The 19,414-nt window shown below is 28.7% G+C and overlaps 1 protein-coding gene across 4 annotated transcripts in view; it reads left to right on the top strand.

Annotated features, from left to right (window-relative positions):
• The first annotated feature begins 233 nt into the window (after nucleotides 1-233).
• The window catches only part of LOC122572614 (dnaJ homolog subfamily C member 5), a 30,018-nt gene continuing 10,837 nt past the window's right edge, over nucleotides 234-19,414 (top strand). Inside the window, exons 1-7 of one of the 4 annotated variants that reach the window (XM_043737772.1) lie at nucleotides 236-434; nucleotides 1,434-1,572; nucleotides 2,103-2,255; nucleotides 2,550-2,681; nucleotides 9,549-9,605; nucleotides 14,979-15,156; nucleotides 18,907-19,412. In XM_043737772.1, coding sequence (XP_043593707.1) covers nucleotides 415-434; nucleotides 1,434-1,572; nucleotides 2,103-2,255; nucleotides 2,550-2,681; nucleotides 9,549-9,605; nucleotides 14,979-15,156; nucleotides 18,907-18,962 — 735 coding nt within the window. In that variant the 5' untranslated portion in view covers nucleotides 236-414 and the 3' untranslated portion in view covers nucleotides 18,963-19,412. Of the gene's footprint in view, nucleotides 435-1,433; nucleotides 1,573-2,102; nucleotides 2,256-2,549; nucleotides 2,682-9,548; nucleotides 9,606-14,978; nucleotides 15,157-18,906; nucleotides 19,413-19,414 lie in introns of those variants that run through there. The other 3 variants (XM_043737769.1, XM_043737771.1, XM_043737770.1) reach the window with 3 other exon arrangements.

Here is a 19,414-nt window from a genome sequence, read left to right as displayed (position 1 = left end):
CTTAACAACATTTCATTCCTTTATAATAATATTTTATGGATTTAGAAACCTGTCTTGTACATATATATGAAAACAAAATTTGCAGATATAGTATTTCCAAATAAGTAGCGATTAAGTTAAATATGCAGTTAACTGTGCGTCTAATTGAAATAATATGCACCAACAGTATCAAACTTCATTTATACTTCTTAAATTCATACTTTCAGTGGCGCCAATTTGGTGCAACTGTGTCCACTTTTGGTACTAAAATATTGAATCCTTTTCTCTGCTATCATCCGACACAACATCTATTCAAAAAGACGTTCATTTAATGACGAAAATCATGTACCTGTAATACAGGACGACGAAAGATTGAAATACTTAGTAAAAAATTAATTCTACTTTTCGTATCATCGAGTAACGCTACTATTAAACATGGATAAAAGAAAGATGTCGTGAGTACTTTACCACCCTTGCCTAAACTTTTGCGTTTTAAATTATTTCTTTACTTTAAAAAAATTACGTTGTTTTATTTCAATGGAAATTAACATAAATTTTTCCACTGAATTTGGTGCATATATTTTAGGAATTGAAAATCTTACAAAATTAGAAAAATTCTAGGTTATTCTTCTATTCATTCTTGTATGTTTTAATCTCTATTTATTTACTTTTTATTTTAATTTGTTTGCTTTAACGAAAATAAAAAATGATAATTCTATCAATTGACAGTTTATTCTTTAACGATAAAAATATGTATTTACTAGGTTAATTTGTTGATTTGTGCATACTATTTCAACATAAGTTTGAAGATGACTGTCATTAAAATTAATTTAGTATTTTATCTTCAAAAACGTCTTATATTTAACCAAATAAATTAATTTATTTAAATTTTAATATGAAAATTGAATGTTAATTGCAACTGTCAAATTTGCAATATATTTCTTGTACATTTGTAAAAATCAATATAGTGAAATAAAAATTTTAAACTGTGAAGGAAGTACAGGTTTTCTAATATCAAGAACAATTATCTGTTTTAAAATAAATTATAACTCATATTTTAATTAATTAAAATCTTTTAAAGTATATGTTAAATAAATTATATGTAATAATATGTTAATTAAATTTTTTTATAAACTCATCTATACAATTAGATTAATATATTAATAATAATATGATTTTTCTATGACAAGAACCTGGATATTTTTAAATATCTTCTTTATTAAAATTAAATTTCTATTACATAAATATATTATTTTATAAGCAAAAAGACTATATATGTCAGACTATCTTTTTTATTATTCCATATTATATATGGGCTACAATAAGTTAATCTTATAGTCGTAAGTTTAAACATTTTTCAATGTAATTTTGAAAATAATCTGTGCTAATTGACAAGTTATGTTTAGGATAGAAATTGATAATTAATTGATTCATTAACATCTTATTTGTTTTAGGACAGCAGGAGATTCCCTGTATCAAATATTAGAAATTCCAAAAACTGCCACTCCTGAAGAAATTAAAAGGACTTATAGAAAGTTAGCATTAAAGTATCATCCTGATAAAAATCCGAATAATCCAGAAGCGGCAGATAAGGTAGAGTTTGATACGATACATTAGAAAAGATTAATATTAATTATATCCATTTTATTTTAATAACAAGCATCTGTTTAACACTTATTTTATTTTAATTTGTCAATAAATTGCAATCTTCATATTTGTATGAAAACAATTTCTTCTTACTTTTCCTATTTTGAGGAGAAATTGCATCTTTTCTTATCATTTGCTTCCAATTTCATATAATTACAATTTTTAGTTGTGAGAATAAGTATGCAATTTAACTTTTAATAGAGATGTATATCTTGCTTTTCATATAATAGTTCTATAATTTCCTTAAAAGAGTTCATGTCTGCTCCATAAATTGAACAGTATCCAAATATTTTGTCATAGAACTAAATATGATAACATTTGTTTCCATCCAACTATGTTTTAAAGCCTATTATAATGACGTATGCATATTTAGATAAATCTTATAAATCGGATATGGAAAAAATTATAATTATTACTTTAATCTAACCCAATATAACTATGTAAAGTTCATCTCTTTGAACATAATTATGTTTCAGTTTAAAGAAATAAACAGAGCACATGCTATACTAACAGATTTAACTAAGAGAAATATATATGATAATTATGGATCTCTTGGATTATATGTCGCGGAACAATTTGGTGAAGAAAATGTTAATGCATATTTTGTAGTCACTTCTGGTTGGTGCAAGGTAAGTCTTTATTATAATTTCTAAGTTTTTCTATAAACTAAATATTATTTTAATATTAGCTTTGATTAGAATTTGATAAAATTTTATTAATAGTAATATATAATATGCAGATGAGTGACTACAATGTTTTTTATTTGTTCAAATTTATAATATTTTCGTTTAATTATGATATTAAGAAACTTACTTTTCGAATTCATAATTTAAATCTTCGATGTCAATATCGTGCAACTGATTATATGTTATAAGTTTATAATTATCACATTAATTAAAACTAAAAGGATTTTTTATTTGCAGGCACTCTTCATATTTTGTAGTCTGATAACTGCATGTTATTGCTGTTGTTGCTGCTGTTGTTGTTGCAACTTTTGCTGTGGCAAATTTAAGCCAACACCACCAGAAGATAGTGGAGAATACCACAATTTACAGGTAAGAACTTATGTTTCCATTTCTTAAATATTTTATGCCATGGACAATTATATTGTTTATTTAAAATGAAATTAAAAATATTCTCCATCCGTTTCAATTAATTATCAAATATTAATTGTAGTTTATGTTATCGTATATTTACTAGGAATCTACGAATATAAAAAAAAAGAACTTTTTAAAAAATCCATAGCATAATTATTATTTTTGATAAATTAAGGAAATTATTTTTAAATATATTTTATAATACAAAACATTATACTTTTTTAAAATAAATCAATGTTTATCAATTCCTTGAAGTTACTTAAATTAATGGATGATCAAAATAAAAAATATAATTTCAATGATATTTTTAATATATTTTAGCTTGGAAGAAAATTATATAAGAATTAAAATTCTATCACATACATAAAAATATAAAACATTTTCAATCTTTTAAGAGATTCGTATCTTTTTATATTTTGTTCATTTGCAAGAAAATCCATATGATGTCTCAAAGTAATTTACAAATGTTGTTGTACATAAAATTTGTATTTAAAATATCAAATTATATAAAACCTAATATATATATATATAATACATAATATATATAAACATAAATAATATATATAGTAAAGCCTCATTAATTAATCGTCACGAAATACTACTTAATTGATCAGTAGTTATCCTCATCTCTGGAAAATTCCCCCATGATTCTATCGATTTCGGTTACCGATTTTTTTCGGATTCGTATGACACACCCGGAAGCTAGATAACTGTGTTGTGTAACTTGATACGAAATCAAATGTCTATGAGATAATATATTAATTTAATAATGAATTTTTTATTTATGATCTTTTTTGAATTACATTTTTACTAACGTATATGGGAGATCTTTATGATTTTTTCCTACGCTTGGCAAGATAACGGACTGTATCTGTATTTAAAGTCAAGTCCTAGTCATGATAATTTGTCGCCGAATGGTGCCAATGTTCAAGACTTTAGTGCATAGACATATGTATATATCTATGAAAAAATAACGAAAATGCGTATATGATAAATAGAAGTATCGTAAAATTATGTTGTCTTTGTGACCAAGCATTCTAGAAAAGATTGATTTTTATTGATCGTATTTCATCTTTAATGTGACATTCTGTATAAACATAAAATCTGAAAATTAATAAAAATATAAATGTTTTGTTTGGATTGTATCAAGTATCCAAATATTTATGCATGATAGTGTACATCTGTAGAGCTATCCTTGGTGAATAAATATTCATACAGGGGAGGGATTAAATAAAATATTACATAACTTTTTAAAAATTCTTGCAGGTACCGATTTCATTTTTCTTTTTTCCTTTCTTCTTTCTTTTTTATTTTTTTGATTAAATGAAATGGAACAATCATCAATAAATTTTTTAATATTAAAGGGACAATTTTATTTAAAATACTTTTATCAACAACATAAATAACATTTAGTTGATGCACTCTTTCATATTCTGCACAATTTGAATTATGACGAAAAATATTTTACTTAAGAATTTTTTTGAGAAGGCAAACAAAGAAAAATATAGCTGAAAAACATGCACTATGTATGTATCCTGAATATTTTTAATTTGATTATTCTTCTTTTTTTTTTTTTTCTTTTCCATTCTGTTTATTACTTCATGTCATTTAACTTCTTTTAGAAAATGATGTGCCACATTTTAACATACTTATTAATCATATATGAATTATGTGTATACATATATAGTAAGAAGATATTGAGATAATATATAGAGTTTTGAATAAGCTCGTTTGCTCACTATAAGTACATATTCATTTCGGTTTGATTTATTAGTTTTCTCCTTACATACAATATTGCAAAAATTGCTGAAGGAAGGTGGAGTATATATTTATGTGGTTGATATGAACGCGACTTTAAAATTATATCCTTTGCTGTCAAACTTTTTCATCTCGCTTAAACAATAGTATATTATTTTTTACATTTTTCATAAAACTATCTAAAGCTTATTCTAACAAACAAATGTATTTATTTTGGAGAGATAAGTTAAAAAACACTAAAGTTTGCCATTTTTATAAGAAGAACCATTAACATGTTTATTTCAGAAATTATTATTATTTTTTATGTTATATTAAATTCTGAATGTAATTGTTTTGAAGTTTTATAGTTTTTCTGATTGTAATTTTACAAGGTGAAGTCGAACGGGGCAACCGTGTAGGTAGGGGCTGATTCAACATGAAAAAAATAAGTCTAAATATAGAACAGAATTTTTTCATAAAATGATTTGTTTTTGAGAAAAATAAATTTGGAAATGTATTATGTAGGTGTAATCAGACCAATTTTTAACTAAATATGTTTTCAATTTTTATTCTCTTGAAAATGATGCCATAAACAGAAAATTTCCATTTTATATTTTCAACTTACTTTTGCATGTAGAATAACGCTGATCGTTTACTAGTTGGTACTTAATTAAGTTTAAGTATTGTTGATAAATTTCCAATCTTTAGTTTCTCGAAAATAAAACATTATATGAAACAATTTTATTCTGTATTTTCGACTTATTTTCTCACGTGGAATTATCATCATCCTGGTTGTATGACCCATCCGGTCTTGCCTTGTAAATTCTAAAACTAAATGCCGATTCGGATTAAAAATGTACGTAGTGAATGTGTTAAACTTAAAAATAACTCTGAGTTTTTCCCCTAAATACTTTGTATAATTACAAAAAAAAAAAAATACAATGACAATTCATATAGGTACATGATGTTCAAATCCTGGTTGTAGATATATGCAAGGATTTTCATCATATACAAACAACAATTTATTAATTAATCTAGAAATTCAATCAATGAATGATCAAGAGAAAATATTATTAATTTATTAATATTTTTAAATAGTTGCCTATTTAAAATTTATCACTAACCCTATTAAAATTATCATCTGAAATATCTCTATCATATAATATCTGTATAATTAAAACTGTATGAAAATGTTTTTTACGAGAATTACATAGTTTTATGGAGTAATGGTATGATAGTAATATGGTAGTAATATCTTTACTCTATAAAAATTTATTAGCTTGTCCGAAAAGTTTCTTTCGTTTCATAAAGTGATAACAGATGAACAACAATTTCTGTTTTATATTATTTTATTGAATTAGGTATCATCCATTTCGTTATATTTCTACTATTATGTTCGTGCATAATTCAATAAACTAATATAAAATAAAAAATATTGTGCATCTATTATTTTCTTATAGAACGAAAGAAACTTTTCGGACAACCTAAAAGATTGTATAAAAATATTAAATCTTGATTACTACATATTTAATTCTAAGACTTCTAAGATTTATGTCACTATTTTATTGGAGTTAAGAACAGTATAATACGTGCCATTAAGAAAATAATATTTATCTTAAATCTGAAAACGTTCTACCCAAGGTCTACCCAATTGTCAACCTGTTGTTGTATAATATTTATAAGCAAACATTCTTATATTTCTAATTTGATCAAAGTCAAGTATGTAATAAATGTTAGCCAATTCTTGAACTCTAAGAACAATAAAGAGATAATATTTACAATATTCCTCTCTATATAGTTTATAACTAACTATCATATTAGTTCTTTAACCAACTTTTCATATTATTAAAAACAATGAAATATTATTTTTGACGGTCGCGTTGAATGGATATTTCATACAATTATTCTGTGTCTGATATTGAGTAGTTATTTAAACTTTGATGTAGAGTATGTTCCATCTGGAAATCAATTGATTATTTTGTTTCAATTTAATGGTGCAACATATAATTCTTCAACCATTCTCAATGTTTTTTAATGATGTTTGTATCGTTAATAGATTTTACTTAGATTTAAGTATACCCTTGTAAATACATGTTAAAAACTTTTGATCATATTTATTTTAAGAAATCTCAAGGATAGGTGTATTTTTTGGCTCTTTAGATATCTTAGCCCTCTTAAATCTGTGATAATATCTAGTAGAAATCATATACTTAGATATCACAATATAATTTAAGCATAGAATATTAGTTTGAGAAGGTTCATTAGTAAGAAGGTAAATTTATAAGATAAGCTTACTCTACATGTAAGTTTGCGTAAAAGTTTCTAAAAATGATTTTTAGAGCTTTACGATTTTTATCCTTAATTACAAAGTAAATTACATTATTTTATGGCACACAATTTACAGTTGCACTAAATATCTCTCATATAGTAATATAAATATAGTGATATAAGTTAAAGAGATGCAAAGAATATTATACAAAATGTTAGCGTGATTTAGTATCACTTACATCTTTTTTCAATAATTTACAGTATTTAAACAAAATTGATTTTAGATATTCTTCTAGATACAATTCTAAAAATGAAACGTATGAAATTTTTTAAAAACTATAAAGATAGATTTATTATTAAACATCATTATGTATAATATATTATTAAATTGTGGGATAAGTAATGTCGTTTTTAAACTGATCTTTTTCATGAAAGCTTCTGTTAGATAAGAAAATTTTGCAATATGAAGATTGATAGTAGATGATAAGAATTTAGTGGATTTCTATGAAAAGGATTTTTTGACTGTTGAGCCAAATGATCCCAGCATTCTTGCATGTGATTTATTTAATTATTAGCATTAGTTATAATTCGTGTTAGTTTAGTACAAATTTATACAAGTTATTTACTAGTATAGTACAAGCCTCTGTTGAAATATATTCATTGTTTCTTATCCAGTTTCTAGAAAAATTTTGCATGGTTTTTTAATCTTGCACGAGATTAGATATTATAATTCTTTAAATTGAAGCTTATTATTGTATAATATACATTATTAATGCTTGGCAAAAAGCTTCATTATTTTATTTTGACAATTAGAAGTATGAAAATTGGATATCTACATAGCTTATGCATTACACAACTGTGCCTTTTCTTCGCTAAGGGACGTATGATATATCTTTTTTCATATAGATTACATCGTCATCTTGCAAAGAAATGTTAGAATAAGGTGATAAAAAGTGATTAGGTGTTTTTGTGAGATGGTTTAATTAAATACGTTTACTAAAGAAAATCTATTTCCTTTAATAAATATTAGGTTATCCCAAAAGTTCCTTTCATTTTATAAGGAAATAATAGATGCACAATATTTTTTGTTTTATATTATTTTATCCAATTATGTATGATCCATTTTGTCCCAATAGAACAATTCAATAAAATAATATAAAACCAAAAGTTTTGTACATCTATTATTTCCTTATAAAACGAAAGGAACTTTTGGGACAACCTAGCACATCTATTTAAAATGTCAGCGAATTTCGATTTAAAGGAATGGTACAACAGTAAAACATACATGCGTAGTTACATTTGCAGAAAAAATGTAGTTTTCAAAATATAAATCATTCATATTTTATTCTGGCAGTTTTTATTTTACATTCAGAAAAGATGACTTGTTTTAGTTGTGCGGATACTATACTATACCTAGTATACTATAGTATGTAATCTTTCATTAAACGTTTGAATGTAGCTCATTTTCTTTGCTTTTCCATTTATCGTTTTGATATCTACAGTATACATATTGCAATATTTTTTAATGTAATTTAAACCGCTGTTAGCGAATCCTTCTTTCGAATGGCAGAGTATATAGAAAATATGTGTTAGCCATATTTCTTTCCCTCCTAATAAATTTTTTGTTTAATATGGAAACATTCTTAGTAGTTATTATCTTTTTTCATACTTTTAGCAAGTGATGTTCGTACTTAATCTTTCTGAACCAAAAAAGCGACATTACTTATAACTTATAAGAGCATGTAACATTCAGGAATTGTTATTGATTGTTCTTTTAAAGTAGAGCATAACAATTTTTAATGCATACGTTTTATTACTACAAATTAAAATCACGGTTTATTTTCAGATTAGCCATATAATGATATATATTTTATTAAATACATACAATATTTCAACTACAATATTATGATTGAATCATTAAATTTAATCTTTAACTTTTATATAAAATAATATATTATAAAATATCTTTTATTTTTACAAGATAGAATCTCAAACCTAGAGGTTAGGAAGAAATGAAGCTTATGAAAGAGAGACAAGAAAGACAGAAGTTTCGAATCCGTAATTTTTACGAAAATTTATGATAGTTATCAGAGGGTTACTATAATGTTTAAATATATATATATATCATACTTATGATAATTGTAAAATTATGTAGTATTATAAAGTTTTACAATGAATTTATTGATATTTGAATGTTTCATTAATTATTGTAAGAATTAAAAATTTTTTAATGTTCAGTTCTTAAAATTACTTTGTATAAAAATACAACAGCATAAAAGTACTTGGTTATTTGTTAATATTTGAATATATATATTAGCAATATTCAAAAAACACTTGTCAAGATCGCAACCCATTCTTGTGAGATCAAGTCTATTTTATAAATACATACACACCTATAATTGGTTGTATGCTTTTCATTTTAGGAAGGGTATAGAAACTATAATAACACGAGAAGTTTTATTACATATATCCAAATTAAAATATCGTTTCATCCTCCTTCCGAAATTAAGAAATCATGCTTCGTTTCGGAAATGTTGCACTTTTTTAATTTTCAAAAATTACGTCTTCTTATTAACACTGGTTTTACAGATTTACGAGGACAAGAAAGTAATATTTCTTTTTCTTTATTTCTCGACAATTCAGTGCACTTTTAATATAATTGATTATTTCCTTGATCAGTCATTTCATATTTGTCATACATCATCGATCTGTAATTTCTGAAATCTTTCTAATTTAGCCTAGCATGCACTTTTTATGTCTGCCTTTTTTTTTAGAATACGATAGATTAGCGGTTTTGTTTACGTTGTTGTTGTATTGTAGCGGAACCAGAACCCAGAGGCAAATGTCGTGATGAATCAGCCCAGAGGCCTGGTTAAGGTAAGTTTTTTTCCAGTATCAGTGGTTCTTAGTCCTCTAATTTTATTTAAGAAATGTGACTGAATTTTGTTTTAGTTGCGACAAATGTTGAGAAATCTTGTTGATAATCATGAAATATTAGAACTTTTTAATAGCGAACATAAGTTTTGTTCTTCATTAATCGTTAATAATCGTTTATGCTTGTTAAATGTTATTTTTTAATTAATTTCAATCGTGCAAATTGTTTTTGTCTCATGATACAGAATTATATGTTTTCCATTTTATATTTGCATATAATTTACGAAATTTAAAAATCGTGAGTTCGTTACGAAAACACAATATTTATAGTTCCATTTAGTACATTGATATGTTTTTATACTAACTTTTAATTTCTAGTGACTTATAATAGGATTTATAAAATAAAAATAAGATTACATCATAAAAAGAAAAAGAATATATTATGTATTATAACAGGAGGAAATGAGAACCATTGAGACAAACATTTACATACAGAATACATATTGTTCGTTTCTCGATCATTTTCATACCAGCTTCTTGAACATTTTCGTTTCTTCTTTCATCATTTTTTTCTGGTCTCCATACCGGAATATACAGAACGAGAATTGAAGGTTTGTATGCATTAACTAAAGGGAAACATGATGCTTTAAGTTTGATAAACAGAGTTTGTGACTGATATGAGTGCTTTTTTATTTGAACTGACTTTAAAATATAGACTAATATCAATAAAGAAATTCTAAAACATTAGGCATTTCGCTTTACAAAAGCTGGTTTTTTATGTAACATTTTAATAATTGATCATAATTTCACAATAAATGAACTTTAATACTTTTGCAATTAGATTACCTTCTCGTAATAATATAATTTATTTAATTATATCAATGTTTCAGTGATGTTTGTATAAATGATTGCTATATTCTGTACTCTTTTTATTTCTAGATGAAATTGTAAAAATGTTAATTACCCTACGATTTCAATGATTTTTGAATATCATGTAAAACTCAACATTTTGAACAACTTTTTCCTATATATATATAAGGAGTGTATATGTATATGTATAACTCGCTTAGTTTCCAAGAAAAACTTCCGGCACAATTACGATGTACTTTTACCTAGATGTGCGTTTGTGACAGCGTATGCATCAGTTAGTTGTTGGCCGCCGACCACTTATCTTCTATTTACAAACCAGAGTCGGGAAAGCTTAAAAGCCCCAACCACATATGTGAGACTGCAAAAATGTGCGTTATAACTCGATTAATTTCTTCGGCTGCCTAACTCCTAACCTAAACCCAATACATTCATAATATTTACTTTTAGTTGAGCTATAAACTATAAAATTATAACAGACTCTTACAGCCTCGCATATGTACGTTGTGTATAAGGCCTTTAAAATCGCCCAACCTTCGTTTAGAAACAGAAGATAAGTGGCCGGCGGCCGACAGCCGGCAACCAACATTGACGTATACGTTGCCAGAAGTGCACAACTATAGGCAAAATCCATTGTAGTGATACTAACAGTTTATCGCAAATATTTCAAATATATATATATATTTTATATTATAATATTTATATTATAATATTTATATTAATATTTTTTCTATATATATATATAGGAAATTATAAATATTATTCAAAATATCGATTTCTACAACTAATCCAAAAATCATCGAAATCGAGGGGAAATTAACGTTTTTACACAATGTATTTCACTTTACATAAGTTACATTTTCCATACATCTTTTTTCTGTTTTTGCAATACCGAAATTCTTTACAATTTATCTACGTAAACACTAGGTAAATTCTTATATTCCGTACGGGGTTAAATATTACGTAGACGATTTCTCCATTAAGGAAGCGTCTATGGTGAGCTCTATCGGTCTATCATGCTTGATGAGTACCATTCCTTAATCGAACTGTTAAATTACAACAAGATCTATTTTAACTTTTTTTATCACATTAGAGATTGTTGATTTACGTAACTAAAAATATTTCAATAGAATGAAAGCCGGGTAGTAAACCAGATAACTGATTTTAATTTAATCTGTCTAAGCCTTAATCTGTAATCCGAGATGATTTCTGATTATTTCTTGTAGAAAATGAAACAGAGACCCATAGAAAGAGTTTTAATTAGAATCTAATTGTAAGTGAAATAAATGACTCGCTAATTTACATTAAGTGCCAATCGATTCAAAATATCAATCATTTTATCTAAAACAGTTTTTGTGATTATTTCCTCATAAATTATAAACGTTAAAATTTTGAAATAGCGTAGTTTGATCGAGTCATGTTGCACGCTATACATAGTTTTTAACGATAGGAAATATCATTTATATCTATATATGATTTCTAATTAAAGAAAGTATAATGTATATTCAATTTTTATGTCTTAAAGGAAAAATTTTGCAAATAGTGACAATTTTCTATGAAAACCTACTGCAGTCTGAACTAATTAAAATTTGATATTCGGCGTAAAACCATAGTGACAGCTTCAAATGAACTGTTATTAACATCTCATCTTAATACATAGATTTATTGTATTTAATTAGTCATGAGTGTCTTAGAGCGTAAAGCGACCTTTATTTATCTCGGAGCATGCCTGTAGACGTGGTCTTATACGTGACAAACTAAGTATCGTGATATCAACTCACAATCAGCAGTTTTAATCCTTTCGTTCTTAACGTTAGCTATAGTCACCAATTATCACACATTCACTGTATTCTACCAGTGACTTTAGTCACTCGTTCAAATTTTGTATCAATTCACAATTTTAGTTAAGCAGAGCATAGCTTGTTTTTTTCCAAGATTTTCGATATCCTTTTTTAAAAGTTGTTTTGTTTATGTCATAACGATTGTGCGAATAACTATTTGAATAAGAAATTGTTAATTTACATGACATAATAAAGTTACACTTCAAATTTTACGCTCTGTCCGCGATGAAGTATACATTCACGTCTTGACTACTCTGTACAGTGATAGAGTGTTCGTCAAATCCGTTCTAGCGGAAATTTAAAGTAGTAAAATAACGTTTTAACATCTAGGTGTACGAAAAAAATGCAATTGTTAGGTACAGCGGTAGCTATATATATATATATATGTCGGAGATGTAGAGACATCGAGCATTTCTTTTGGAATACTTGGGCTCAAGGTGACGTAACTGGTCGCTGAACGTAGCCACGGTCACGGGTTGAACGTTTAACCTGACAGAAGAAGTTCCGATATTGAGGGACACGCTGTATTTACGGACAAGCCCCGGCTAGGAGCAATGTCGGCTCTATGCAGGACTGCCTAGCAACGGCGCCTGGAATTTTGTTGATATTTCTAATCAATATGTAATTGACAAATGAGATCCAGGCAGTCTTTTATAGAGATCTCCTTGGAGAGTTTACGGATATCGGGGAATCCGTCTAGAAGATACCAAGCGATACAGCTAACGCAATTTGCGATTAATTGATTGCTAGAAATAAATATCGATGTGGTATTTCATTTTTAAGTTCCACAAACATGGAAAATTCAAATATATTATAATAGAATCTTCCAGAAGGCACGATTTCCTTCAGAACTCATTTCAATTTGTTCGCATTTTCTTCGTGATGCCATTTCATGGTATTTATAGCTTATTAGGATATATATAGTTATTCTATAGTTACATATATATATAGTTATTAGGATCTCAGCCGACGTCAATACACAGGTACCAATTGTTGGGACTGGGAAGAAATTTCACAGTGTTGGAGGAACTACCTCCATAATTCCTGAGAACGCTTTACCTCCTTTTCATAAAGGGTGATTAATTATTGTTTTTCGGAACACAGGCTGATCAGCAACCTTAAAAATTCTCAATTAGGAGGACGATTCCTGGAGAGGGGGGCTGAGATTAGCAAGATAGTTTCGAGTCAGAGTTTATAATCAAAGTCAAAAGATCACCTGTTAGAGTCACTTATCTAAACCTCAATCAGACCGTGACTCTCAGTGGAGAGTCTTATGCAGTGCCAGTCAGTATTGGATGGTCCATCAAGTATAAACGGTACTCGTTATCAGTTGTCCGAGACCACAAAGAATCTGCTCAAATCCATCGAACTGAATAAGTTTCTGACTCTAGTACAAATTATGATTTAACATACTAAGCGACAGTTAGAATGACCAACATAAACATTGTATGACTATGTATATCGTCCGTTAATACCTTTTAACACATGGTCTTAATACTACTGCAATATTGTACTGATTAATACTGCTGTTAGCCAAGACTGATATTGATGAATTCTGGACTGTAAAATCTGTGCAGATGGTTTCAATGTAATCGAGTTTTGAGATACTGAGCAGTACGAAAGTACCAAGATTTTATTAATAGAATTAACTAGTGCAATTCCTTTTAAAAATAGTTCGCGGACAGTTGAATATAAGAAAGACATATAATTTAATCCGTCTTGACGTATATATAGGATGGTCCACATAAAGTGTTACAGTCGTTTTTTTGGAAATCATAACTGATATCGATTAATTTTCTTTTTAATTTCAATGATACGAAAGGGTTGATTATTACTTGGTGAACAAAAGATTTTTTTTGAGATGATTGCTAGTGTACTAAGGGGAGACACCTTCATTTTTTTTTTAAATGAAATGCGATATTAGTTTCTATCTATTTAGATAGTTCTTATGAAACTGAATAAATTTACTTGATGCATTTTCCGTTATTCTGTATAATTAGAGAGCTATGACGGGAAGAAGTAAAATTTATTTTATTAAGTGATCGAAATGATGATTGTTCACTTCTAAAGATTTATTTATTCTTTGTATGACATTATTTCGTACATCTGAGAATATTGTTGAAGTTATGGTTTTACAAACATATTATATTCTTCTCTTTATATCTTCTTTTGTGATAAATGTTATACTTATAACTTATAAATGTTTAAAAGTAAACGGTCACTTTTATTTCGAATACTTAATAAAATGAATTTTATCTCGGAATAAGTCTACTTAAGTTTAAATTACGCTTCGATGCCTCCGCGTAGAGTCTTTCTTTAGATCTTCCTTCCCTCGTAACTCTTTAATTACGCAGAATGATGAAAAATACTTCAAGTAAACATTATCTAATTCCTCAAGAGTTAGCTGAATGGACAGAAATTATTATTGCATTACATTTAAAAAAATGAGGAAAAAAACAATGTCCCCTTGATATATTAGCAATCTTCTCGGAAAAATCTGTTATTCTCCAAATAATAATCAGCCCTTTCGTACCATTGAAATTAAAAAGAAAATTAGTCGATATCAGTTACGGTTTTCGAAAAACCGGCTTCTAATGTTTTATGTGGACCACCTGTATATAAGTCTACTAGTGGAAATTATAATTTCTTACTGATTGTTGTTTTACAGGAAGAGGAGAGTGATGACGATGCGATTACAGCACAACCACAGGGTGGCCCGCAAAATAATTCGACGAATCAACAACCCATTTTCGCCATGCCTCCACCAGCCATGAGCCAACCGATCACTACCGTCGATGAGAATACAAATTTGAACAGGGGTGCTGAAAGAGTTATTTACACAACTGGTATTACAAGTACTTAAAATATTAATGCACGTTACCCAGCTGGTCACAATTTTTCTTATTCAGTTTTAGCTCTATTTAAATACTTTCCTTTTGTCTTTTGTCTTATTATTTCTATGCTTCTAGTGAAGCGTATTATCACATAATATGCAACAGAAATATAAATGTATTAATTTTAGAAAATATTGCTTGAATTCATAATTTAATTGCTGTGCAATTTGCAGAAACTTTTATATTATTATGAATCTTTCATCGCTAACACAAATTTATATTCAGAATCTTTTAATATGAAACATTAAAATTGTGGGGAATATTTGCATAATATCAAAATGAACTAATAATTTAATAATAAAACAAAATCTTCTTTCAACACAAAACGACTCACTTACAATTTTAAACAAACATAGGATTGTATTCGGTGATAATTGTTAATAAAATTTTGTAAATTGGTGATATATTCACCAAAGTACCATAAAACATAACTTTTACATTAATAAAACCCCGAAACTGATACAATTTATATCAAAACTCTAAATCTTAAAAGTAAATCTGTCGCTTATTCAAATTTCTTTATCTTAGGAAAATTTTCTATTCATTACGTAAGGAATTTGATTTTATAGATACAGAAAAACAAATTTCCATAAAATTTTCATTCCTGCGAATAATATTCTAAGGCTTTATTTTGAATGTTGACTTTTGGTCTGACAATTATAATCGTGATAGTTTTTGGCTGTTTTGGAAGAATCATTTACGGTCGTCTTTTGACGAGTGATTGGTCTTGAAATTACAATAATGTCTCAGAAAACGCAACTTTAAGGAAGCCAAGGAATTGTAGCGTTTAAAGCCCAAGCATGTTTTCTTATTTCTTATCATTCGATCATATGCCATATCGTCGACCCAAATCGGCGATCATATCATATTGGTGTATTCCATATTTATATAACTTATTGTATATTAATCACAATCATTTTTCATATTTCTTGTATTGTCACCTCTCGACTTTTTCCAGCGAAAAAGGTATAACTTTTTAATCGCGGTTCGTAGACGCAAGACGACTATAAACACAACTTTTAATCCATATCCCTCATACGTATGCGACTGATCAGTTTCCCGGCAAAGAGATTCCATTTTATTCCGAGGCGTAAGCAGCTGTATGGGCAGTATAACGGCGAGACGCCAAGAAAAGTCTTGAGCTGGGATGTTGTTGATGTGCACGCGGTGATAATTACAATTGGAATTGTCTCGTCGAACGTAGATCACTTCAGAAGGGATAGGCAAGTAAAAGATCTTAACAAAACGTCAAGGGAAGAGGTGGCCTTCCACCTTTCTATGTAACCGCGATTCACTTGACAGGTTCGTTGCGGGGTACATATACCGGGAGACTAATGCACGGCGACAGCAGGTTCGCGAAATTGTCAGAAGAATTTACACAACTGCTTTTTACGTCCCGTTTGCTTAGTCTTCGGTATGAAAACAATATCACACTTATAGTTTTTAGGATAATATAACGTGTTGTGATCCTTTATTATCGGGCGATCTTGTGCGATTCATCCTTACTATGGTTGGATCACTGGATTCTGGTTAAAAGATTTTAGTGAGCGCGGTAGATATCTGATAGATGTAAGGCGATTCTGAATGCTTTTTCAATTACGAAAATAGATACTAGTCTTATTGATACTTGTTGTAAACAGTACAACTATTGTTTGGTATATAAGAAGAATCGCAGTGTAACTTACTCATACGTTGCGAGTAGTGGCCATTTACGTTCTTCGTGTATTTCTCTGATTAAGGCCCGTAATCGTATCCGTGACGACCGTCTTTCTTTCTTGATTCAGAAGTGTATGTATTGTGTATGTATTTGACTTTGCCTTTGGACGTAGCGATGTGTCTCTCTCCAGAGTAAACACGCGTGCACGAACAAACATTCCCCACGATGAAATGCGATCCTAGAAACTATGACAACTCTGTCCGCTACAATATTTAATGATTTAAGAACAGCATTAAATTTAAAAATTGGTGTACAAAATTCTTCCAAGTACGAAAGCCGCATACATATAATGTTATACGTACATACTTTGTTTCACCTTGTGGAATACCAAGAATTTTATGCTTTTACCCTCAGCACAGCTTCGTTTACGATCTTTTCGCAATGACTACTTCAAAAACCTAGGAACAGAACTATAGCAAGTCCCGTGTTAGGAAACTAAACCTCTCGCAGCTATGATTTTACTTGTAGAGCTCATTAACCTCTTAGGCACGGCTGAATTTTGTGCGGGGCTGTTTCTCTGTACGACAGAGTTTGACGCGAATTACGCGTAAACGATATAAATACACAGTACTGCAATATGTTTCTTATTATTTAATTTATACTTTACAATTTGTCCAGCTGGACATTTGGTAAATTTTTCTAACTTTATTGCTAAATTGCATGTGGATGGCTACCCCCAGCGGGATACCATCTTCGAGTTTGTCTATTTTATTTCTTTAGTGAGATCAGTGGGTTGTTTCTTCTTTAGTCTTCTTTTTATGAGAGTTTTGCTCGCTTCAGCAGCCGGCTGGTTTGGATGTGTTGTCGTTCTTCCCTTGTATCTTTTTTGCGTATCTGCCGATTTCTTTTTTGACCGTTGGTATTTTTAGGTTTTTGCGTATATCCTCGTTTCTGACATACCATGGGACGTTGACTATTGTTCTGAATATCTTCGATTGTAGGGACTCTAGTTTATTTATGTGGCTCATTGTTGCTGTTCCTCATAGTGGTATTCCGTACATCCAAATTGATTTTATTATCGTTTTGTAGATTTTTAGTTTATTTTCCATGCTGAGTTTAGAGTTCCGACTAGTTAACCAATACATCTGTCTTCTTTTTATCCGTATCTTGTCTATAATTGATTTCGTATGTTGCTTCCGTATAAGTTGTGTGTCTAAATAGATTCCAAGGTATTTAACTTACCTTGTTTGTGTTATGTGCGTGCCATTCAATTGGATATTTGGTGGTTTCCATTTTTGTAGTGTAAATGTAATATGGTTGCACTTGCTGGGGTTTGCTTTTATTTCTTTATCTTGTACTGCAATATATAACGGATAATTCTGTTCCCTACGCAAACACATTGGAATGAAAATTTTGATAACTAAATTATAATTTTTCTTAAAGATATGTTGAATATACTGTAACTTTAATAATTTACTTTAATAATTAATAATACAATTTAGTGTGATATATTTTAAAGCACAGTATGACACATAGATTCACGTCACAATTTTCACACTCTAGCGCGAAAAATTATAAGGATACGGATCGGCATGTTAAAAAGAGCATCCAATAACGGTACATTTATATTAACGAAAAGCAATAATTGATACCTGATACTGGCGTATCAAAAACAAAGATTATATATTCTGTCTGTATATTGTTAACACTATTGTAAAACGTTGCGAGGACAAAAAAAGTGTGAGGCAAGACAAATGAAAAATACACTCACAAAAAATCATTTAGTTCAAACGGTGAGCGTATAAGTCAGTAGAGTGAACCACTGTAGTAGCGCGTCGTAATATAAGATGACATCCGTGAAAGCCGTTATAGTGGTGTATAGTGCCTAGGAGGTTAATGCAGATCCACACCATGTATAATTATTCTTAACTGTTGAGCTTCCATGAATTTATAAAATGTTTACTTCCTCGTTCAACCTTCTAAACATTCCTTCAGATTTTACAAGCCGGAATTTAAAGTATACGGTGTACAATTTCAATTATTAGTTTCAGTTTTAACTTACCGCTGCTCCAATGCTGGATTCCGGATGGTGGAAATTTGACAACACACATTGAGAAGTTAGAGGTTTTATTCATAACGGGTAACTGCGCGCGGTTCTTATAGCCTAATGGTTAGGATAAGTAATTAGATCAGGACAGCGGTCAGGGAGAAATGACGAGAAAAAAAGGGTTGAAGTTCGGGATAATTCAGGAAGGAAAAACAGAGATTAGGGTGTTTGTTGCAGTATGAATAAGAAGTTGATCATCCAACATCTCCCCCCTTTTTGTTTGGAGATCGTAGTTTTAATACTTAGTTTAAATTAATAGTGCTTTAAAAAAACTCGTAGAAAATTAGTAATCTTCAACTGTGTGATATCTTTCGTAACAATAAGGTACATGTAACGTAACTCGATATTTTTTACACCCCACGTTGTTTCATTACGTTTCTTATTTTTTGTACATACTTTACAAGTTTTTATTGGATTTTTTTTCAATGACGTGGAATCTATATGTT

The sequence above is a fragment of the Bombus pyrosoma genome, linkage group LG11, assembly GCF_014825855.1.
Source record: "Bombus pyrosoma isolate SC7728 linkage group LG11, ASM1482585v1, whole genome shotgun sequence".
In the NCBI taxonomy this organism is placed as follows: domain Eukaryota; kingdom Metazoa; phylum Arthropoda; class Insecta; order Hymenoptera; family Apidae; genus Bombus; species Bombus pyrosoma.
Note: the sequence above shows the minus strand (reverse complement) of the source record. Positions and strands in the feature narration are given on the sequence as shown.